General features: G+C 29.4%; 1 protein-coding gene across 1 annotated transcript; it reads right to left on the reverse strand.

Moving 5' to 3' along the window:
• Positions 1-541: 541 nt before the first annotated feature.
• LOC105139326 (aspartic proteinase nepenthesin-1-like) lies at positions 542-2,524 on the reverse strand. The gene has a single exon (XM_011045725.1). It carries the CDS (start codon positions 2,347-2,349, stop codon positions 967-969), a length of 1,383 nt encoding a protein of 460 aa, XP_011044027.1. The 5' UTR covers positions 2,350-2,524; the 3' UTR covers positions 542-966.
• Positions 2,525-9,485: the final 6,961 nt, after the last annotated feature.

Raw genomic sequence — 9,485 nt, forward strand, 5'->3', positions numbered from 1 at the left:
AAATAAAAATGTAATTTTATTGATTCAACCAATTAAAACTTTAAATTTTTTTAAGATCTAATTTAAGGCTAAAACAAATATTTAACATTTTGTTTTCTTTAGAAAAGCAACACTTTTATCTCAATTTTTCTATTTAATTCTTAGTTATAATTAACATATTTATAATTATTTATTGACAATATATATATATATATTTTTTAGTTTGCTAGTAAAAAGATTTTATGGACCGTAAAAAAAAATATCAACATCACCGGTACCTATTTCTGCTTTGAGAAAAAAAGATTTCCCCACCGAAAATCAAACGTCTTATATATGAGCCTTGTAGGCGCTATACACCTTTTTCTAGGCTTGTTAGAAGAGAGGAAAAGCTTCCCTGACTGAAAAGGTTAAAAACAGAAAGGCGTTGTGGACAATTGACGCCGATAGATGATGCACCGACCAATCATGCAAATTGACAATTTAACAGTAGCTCATGCTGGAGTAGAGGTCCCCTGGATGAATAATATATATATATATATATAAACATCGATGACAGTCGAAGAAAAGGACAAACAAATTTATTTGCGCATCATAAAAACAAATTCACCTAAAGAAAAGAGGGCCTTGTTGGGCCGGAGAGTTGTACCCTAGTGCTAAGAGGATATAACGGCTACAACCCTGACCATCAGAATAAAAATAAAAATAAAAATTCAAATACACCACTTTTCCAAAATAATTATATTACTTTGTCAACTATGATCGTCCGAAAAAGTAAATTCCACATTATCTTGTCAACCAACCGTTGCTTCCCGGCCATGAATTAAAGATTCCACCGAACCTCAATCACAGCGACCACCTGTGCTTCCACCGCAGCAACCACCATCTCTACCATCCATTGAGTGATAACCTCTAGTAAAGATGACGAGTCAGTGCTAATTATTATTCTAGCTGATACCATATATCATTTATATGACCAAATGAACCAATTCATGCACATCTCTGTTGCTTAAACCCAAATTTCTCATTCTCCAAATCGAACTCCACATAAAAATTCCTCTGCTGATAATTCCCCAAAATAATGGCCGGTCCACCTCCAATTCCCGGACCAGCTACATTGTCACTCACGATTGTCAAGCATATAACTCCCGAATCAACAAATGAAAAATAATTTGACAAAGGTAATGCCATCTTAGCACCACCCTTGAACTGAAAAATCAAATCCGGGACAGAAACTGATTTCTCACCAGAAATATTGTAACAAGGCCTTAAACCGGTCAGATTTTGAATCTCAGTGGCTACTTTATAATGGGCCATTTGCTTCTCAAATTCTTTAGCCACCAACTCATAAACTGGGTTCTCCATGAATGTGAATGTTGTTCCTGAGTCCACAATAGTCCCTCCATTTCCATCTGATCCTGGCACCAAAAACTTGTACGGCACCTTAACATGTGTGTCCCCTATTACAATGTTACGCAGCAATACATAGTAATAGTCTCGAAATGCAGTGGTTGGATTCTTCAGAAAGGGTGTGTGGCTAAGCCCTGCGGTCTTGGTGACACCCGAACCCGACCCGGTATCCAAAACAAGGTCACTGCTTGTTGGAGTTTCATCAAAAGCGTGAGATACTAAACAGTAAGAGAATTTCTTGAGACCCAATTGTGAAGGGAGTGATTCGGGGCTCCGACCGAAACCGGCGATCCCTTCGGGTTGTTTGATGGAGAAAATGGAGCACCCGACAAGAAAATCGGGTATGGTTTTCTTGTCTGGGAAATCGAGAGTTTCAGATAGTAGAAGTCCAGCTGTGGAGCCTGAACCATATTGGATTATATACGGTGGGCATGTTTGAGTGCAGTTTTGGGCAGTGGAGTCGCATTCTTGGCATTTGGACTGAATCTCGGGGCCGAAAAACATAGAGCATCTGCGATTCTTGCAACCAATAAGCTTTGAAGAGGATGATAGTTTTGGAAAAAATGTTGGGACTGTTTTTTTAATGTTTGGAAAGTTACATTCAGAGCAAAAATAGCGAGAGGTACAAGGAAACCAAACAAGACTAGAACCAGTGTCCATGACAAATTTGGTTGTCTGCGGAGGAGTACCAAAACTGAGAGATATTGAGTAGCCACCATAGCTACGCGGAAAAAGAGGGGTCTTGATGCGAGAAAAATTGGTTTTTGGCGACTTGATGTGGTGGGCTCTTGAGAGAGATAGAGAAGCGAGGTGATTGAGTGAACCCCATGGGTTTTTTGAGGACACAATCAGTTCGGTGAAGCTTGGAGCTGATAGAGGGATGGTAATGGTTGTTGGTGTTGATTTCGATGAAGTGATTAAGATAAGAAAAGAGAGGAAAAAGAGAAGCAGAGAAGAAGCCATGAAAGTATAGTTTTCTTCTTTTTCTTCTTCTACTTCTTCGTGCTGGTTATGATTAGTGAGGGAATTTGTAAAGATAAGAAAGTAGAGTAGAAAGTTTTTGTTCTTTGCTTATAGTGATTGTTTGTTTATAGGGGAAGAAACCAAGAAGAGGAGTAACGGTAGACAAGGCGAATCAAGTTCGATTTTTGTGATAGAATTGCCTTCTATCATGTAGAAATAACGAAGAATGCCATTGTGAAATTGCGTGCCTTCTCTCTCGAGTCTTGACTCGTGCCCCAATAGTACACGCTCATCTTAGTCACTTTTGCTCAAGTTTACAAGTAGATTTGTAAGATTATTTTTATACAATTCTGTTTGTGTTTGTAATTGAGTAAATTATAATTTAATCCTTTTTTTATAAAATAGTCTATCTAATTTTAAAAATTATTTAATTAATATATAATCATTAAACACTTAATTAATTTATCAAAGGATACTTTAAAAAAAGGGGGAGGAGGAAGACAAAGAAAATAAAGCAAAAAAAAAAAAAAAGAGAGAGAGAGAATAAAGTGGGGGAAAAGGGAAAGAAGAAGCAAATGTTAAAATTGAGGGGATAGAGAGAAATGATGATTATTGTGCTAAAGAAGGCAAATGAAGAAGGAGAGGCAATAGAAAAGGAAAGAAAACATGAAAAACTAGAGTTACATGGAGGGGAAGGGAGAAATTGTACACCTAAGATTTTCAAACGATTCATTAAGTCTTTTTAATTCTAGTAGTTCAAATTTATCTCCTTTTAGACATTTTCCCCTTATCTTTTGAAAGCTTTTCTTTGAGCTATTATCATTTAATCCTAACTTCGCTCTTGCAAAAGAGTTTTATAGGATAAAAATGGTTAATCAACATAGTAATGGTGATTTTGATGGAAGGACTAGGTTATTAATATATTTAAAAATATACGGACTATTTATGTAGTTTCCCAGACTAGAAGGACTAATTAATTAATTGCTTTAAACCATAGGGACAAGCTTGTGATTTACTTGTAATTAATAACATTTCTTGTATCATGGTTTGGACTTCGGAGGATGATTTCTACCTACGAACCCTGAATTTTAGGTTTTATTTCACGGGCGAGTCAAGCATCTACATGACAATTTAACTCATTTGTCAAGCAAAGAAATAATAGAAATTGAGTGGAGAAATAATGCTTTGTTTTTTACAGAAATTTTAAAAAAATATTATTATGTGTTTAATAATACCTTGTAAGTGTTTTATAAAAATATATTTAAATTAAAATACATCATCAATTTAATGCATTTTCCGATTCAAAATGTATTTTAAACACAATCCAAATACATCTCATTTGCAGACTTAGCGCCGACCAAGAAACACCTGGAGGGGGTGGGGCATCATTATTGCAGCTTACAAGAAATTCAACAAATTATGGGACGAAATTTCTTCTGAGATCGAAAGTGTTAGAACACCGAATTGACTATGGATGCAAAGTGTTTTTAGCCGTTTAAAGAGCAATTGGTGTTTCAGTCTTGGTCTCCCTCTCTCGAAGTGTAGAACGGGACGAGATTAATGAACAGCTTGTACCTCACGCACCAGACCTAGCCCTAGTCTTCCACGTGAAACCATCTTAATTAATTAACTCAATCACGTCGCATCGCGCGCTGTAAAATTTTATTTATTTTTATATTTTAAAAATATTTTAAAAAATATTTTTTTATTTTAAATTAATATTTCTTTATATTTCAAAATTATTTTTATATAATGATGTTAAAAATATTTTTTAAAAAAACTGCAAATACCAACTTTAAACATCCCAAATCTACAAAAACTCGAGATTTTTTTGGTAGTTTCAGGTTTCAACTTGCGAGAAGGGATAGAGAATTCAACGCGAGAACAGTCCCCGATTTATAAAGAAAATTAAAATTACCAAATCAATTGTATTATAAAGTCCCACACCCATGTATTTCTTGGTTATTTCCCCTGAAAGTTACTGGGGAGGGTTGAGCTCAGCGACTGTTACCCTTCGCGTAACATGGACATGTCAGCTCCACATGTGCATGTATGAATATTAAAAAAGAAGAAGAAGCTCAAATAGTTTGGTTTTTAACGTGCATCCAGGCTGTTCACCGAAAAACAAAAGCATTATGCCTTGCTATGTCCAACTCATGGTGTTTGTAGTCGGTGGTATTTCGATAATGGGATGTAAATTGTTTTTTTTTTTAATATTTTTTTTTGTTTTGAAATATATTTCAATGCATTTTTTATTTTATAATTAATACATTAAAATTATTTAAAAAATATTAATTTAATATTTTTTCAATATAATATACTTAAATTATAGTTAGAAACACGATATTAAACAAGCACTTGGTAAAATATTTAGCTATTTATGTAATCTATAGGATAATTTTTACTTTTTATAGGACACAAAAATATACACGCTGTTCTCTATAATTTTTTAGTTTTATTAGATTTCTATAGTTTCTTATATTTATATTTTTATCATAAACTTTATTTTCCTCAAATGTAACTTTTAAAAGGTTAGAGAAAATATAACAACGAAAAATTTTGCTCTACCACATTTCAACTACTAAAATGCTAACCTTTGAGATAATCAATCTATTTTTAAAAGAAATGTTTGATTGAAATGGTTTAATATTTTAATCATGCTGATAAAAGTGGATTGAAATCTAGAAAGCTTGTTTTGATTTAGGTTAATTTTGAATTTTTAGATTAATTAAAATGTATTATAAAATTAAAATTAGAGTTATTGAGATTTATAAGATATTTTTAGGTGAAAAAGTATTGATAATTGGGTTTTGCATCTAAGAGCTTGCACCTTGATTTTTCAAAAAAAAATATTTTGATTTAATTTTATGTTGAGTTTCAACTTATTAGAATGTATTATAATATTGAAAATAGGTTTATGGAAGCTTGTAAGATCTTTTTTTTTTATGTAAATAGGTTGAAATTTAAAAATTGATATTCAAAAACTCAAACCTTGATTTTTTTTTTAATCATCAAAGATGATCGAAATTTATTGTAATGGACAAGGTCTTCTTTTAAAAAAAAATAGAAGAAAAAATCAGGTGTAGCCCTTTCCCAATATTTTAATATTCTAAAATATAATTCCTTTTAGATTAAACAATTACAATAATATTTTAAAAATATTATGAAGATAAATTTATTTTCAAGTAAGACTAATGATTATTTAATGGTAATGTTAGCAATTATTTTATAAATAATTAAATATAAACTTAATGTGAATAATTTTCTTTAAAACTTTCTCAATGATATTTAAAGAGAATAAAATATCTATTTTTATAAAGGTTTATATAATTTTATCAAATTAATTATTCATTGTTTTTTACATACAGTCATATAAAAATTATCAAGGCATAATATTTTTTGCTTTTTTATTGGAATTTGCTTCAAATCATGAAAAGTTTTATAAAAAAACAAAAAAGAACATTACTTAGCATCTTGTATTTTGATCTAAATTACAATTATTTATTATAGTTTAAAAAATTACATTTTACATTTTAAATCAACAAAAATTTTCAAATTTTACAAAAGATTAAACTACCCCGTATATAATATAACACAAAAACTCACAACATATCAATTAAACAAAATATATAATGTATTACTAATACTATTTAGTGGGTAATGGATTGAAGATAAAGATATGAAATATGGAATAAATATATGTTTTTATAGTAGAAAAAAGAAGAAGAAGAAGAAGTGACTTTAAGTCGAGAAAATTTTGGAAACGAATCATAAATGTAAACAAAAGGGCTTGCTTGCCTCAAATGATTGTGTCTCGACAATTTCTTGACAAAAAAAAATAATCTTTTTTTTATGTCAACGATATGTTGCTGCCTACTTTATTATGAAAATAATTAAGCTTTTCATTTACCAAGATGAATATCTTATGTAAAATAAACAAAATAGGTTATATGCATCTACCAATTTCTTTTATAATAAAAATTTAAAAGTGGATAAACTTTTTTTATTAATCATAGACAACATAACCCAATTTTGAAACCTTTCAAATACATATAAAAAAGAGAAAACATATTTCATTAAAAAACTGTAAAAACATACTTCAAAAAATAATAAATATTAAAAAACAAGAAAAAAAAATTAGGAATGAAATTGGGAATAATTTGAGAAAAAAGGTGGAAATTGTCTAAATATTAAAAATTGAAAAGACAATGATTGAAAAGACAATTTCAAAAAAATAATAAATATTAAAAATAGAAAAATAGAAAAACAATTAGAGATGAAATTGTGAAAAAATTAAGAGAAAGGGTTGGAATTTGCTAAAAATTAAAAAAGCCAATGACTAAATTGAAAAACACTCCAATATCAAATGATTATTTTAATGCAATTAGGTACAAGATAAAAGAAATTGAGATAAAAGGCTTGAAATTGGCTAAATAATTAAAAACTAAAATGTCAAGGAATCAATTAAAAAGACATCAATATTGAGTACCATTTAATGTAATTGCTGATAAAATTAAAAAACAAAATGTTGACATTATCCCAAAATAAGAGAAATAAAAACCTAAGGAGCAAATTAACTAGAAATGGCAATAAACATGAAGGACCTATTTAAAAAGAAAAGGAACTCTTTCCTTTAGAAGAAATGATGTTGTTTCAACCCTTCAAGAAAACAATGTGTTTCATTGTAATTCAACCCCAAAAAAAAAAAAAAGTCTAAAATGATATAGTTTAAAGCATGCATGATGAACATTAACTTTTACAGCGTGAAAGACAAGTAATTTTTTATCTTTCATGGTTTTTGCTTGATTTCTACCAATTTTCTCTCTCTTATTTTCCTAAAAAAAATATCATATAACATATGATTTTCCTTGTCTATATACTACATTTTTTAAAAAAAAATATACGTGTTTTGATCTTTTGAAGTAGCTGTAAAACTAGTATAAAGAGGCCAACACACATATTTAGATAAAGTATACAAACATAGTGGAGAATTGAGATAGACTTAAGAGAACCAATGACTAATTATTTCTCTAAAAAAGGTTCTAGTACTTTCATCTCTGTCAAGATTCTTACTACTTCTCACATACTAGACAAACACCTAAAAATATAAGACATAAATAAATTAAATCATGTTTAACTATGTAATCTTTATAAATGATGCTAGAAACTTGTTATATAAAATCATAAAAGTACAAATCCTAACAAGTAATAAAGTAAATAAGTAAGAGCATCATTTTATAAAGATTGAAAAATTATCAACAAGCACTAAATTTTATTAAATAAAAATCTATTTGGCATAACAAATATTAAAATTTGCTAAGCTAAAAAATAAAACAAACAAACAATAAAATAAGTAGATTGAAATCAAGACAAAATAGATTCTAGAATTCTTAACTCACCATAATTAATCTGCATGAACTTTTTAATTGAATTTATCTTATATTTTTTTTATTGATGATATTTAGGTTTTATTAATTTAATAATCAATCTTTGTGAAAATTCTGAACTGGTTAAAATTCCTTAAAAAATGATAAAATCTCTAAAGATTACACAATTCCATATATATCTCTATTTTAGATATTACTTATGGGTATTTCAAATAAAGATTAAAATAATTATCACATCTTAGTCTCAAATTAAATTTCAAATCATGTAAATGATAATCAAACATACATATGCATTGCATTTAGAATGAAATACTCAATAAATACTAAAATAATTCAATCAAAGAAATATTCACATAATTATAGTTAGGCTATATGAAAAAAAATACCAAAATAAATAAATTATTCCATATTCAAATTAAAAGAAACCATATGTGATACAATAAACATCACTTTAGAGTTAAAAAAATTGACTTATAGAAAGGTGGTCGCATTTTGCGTTAATAATTTTTTTTAGCAAGATGTTGTCTCTTTTTCTTTATTGTATTGTGTGTAGCGTGTTCTTTTATTCTATAAGTTCCAATTGTTGTTATGAAAAAAGTTTTATATCTTAGTTATGTCATCCTAAGGTGGAGAAATTATTTTTCTTATCTATCAAGTATTTTGTTGGCTTTTCTACCTTTGATTTTAGGCTAGTTTTAGGGTAAAAAATATGTGAATTATGAATCCTATATTTTTAGAATAATTGTAGACCTTCAAATCATATTTCCAAGGCATCTAGCCTTGCAATCTTTTGACTTTTAGAACTTTAAATATGAGTAAAATATCAAGATAGTGTTGGTTGTAGAGACTTCTATATTGCTTCAAACTCTATATTTCAACTTATTTTTGAAACCCACTTGTATATCTTTATTTATAACCTGAAAACCAATCAGTGTCTTAGATTGATTAGAACGGACCTTGAAGTTCAAGCTCAACTCATGGTTTGCCTCTTCACATGATCTCATTTTCAACCTAATTCAATATTTAGACACCTAAAAATTATCATAAATTCCTGATAATTAAATAAATACAAAAGTTCCTAAAATTCTAAATAAACTAACTAAGTAATAAGCAAAACACTCCCTTTACGCAATAGAAAACACCAATACCATAACAATTATAAGACAAACTAAACACCAAGCTGCTTATCTTAGGGAGGGCATATTAGGGGTGTTAATATCTCCCCTTTATGCAACCAATTCCTTATCTTAGAGTCCCTAAAAGACTACTTAGGTTTTCTAGTGACCATAATACTAGATGGCGACTCCTTTATCCACAATAAACATAAAAAAAAAAACCAATCGGGTTTTCTAGTGATCATAATACTAGATGGCGACTCCTTTATCCGCAATAAACATAAAAAAAAAAACCAATTGAGGTTCATCGCAACACCATACTCCATCGCGAGGGTGCAACAAAAATAACAAAGTATAAAAATTTCCCTTTTAACTAGGCTAGTTAACATGAATCATTAAACTCAAAGTAGCTCTTTTCTTGATTTTTTTAAAACCTGTACAACATAATCAAACAAATAAAGAGTGAATTCAATGAACAAAGAAAAAAGCTTTAAGGTTGGGTTTCCTCCGAATCAGTGCTTAATTATAGTCAGTAGCTTAACAATTTCAAGTGACTAAGTTGGGGCAAGATGGATGTCATTTTTTGTGTCAATTGACCCCTCACTCACATAATACTTCTAACATTGACCATTTG

The sequence above is a fragment of the Populus euphratica genome, unplaced genomic scaffold (assembly GCF_000495115.2).
Source record: "Populus euphratica unplaced genomic scaffold, PopEup_1.0 scaffold177.1, whole genome shotgun sequence".
In the NCBI taxonomy this organism is placed as follows: Eukaryota; Viridiplantae; Streptophyta; class Magnoliopsida; order Malpighiales; family Salicaceae; genus Populus; species Populus euphratica.

Coding starts and splice junctions, on each gene's coding strand:
- LOC105139326 (XM_011045725.1), bottom strand. CDS start 2,349: ATGGCTTCTTCTCTGCTTCTCTTTTTCCTCTCTTTTCTTATCTTAATC.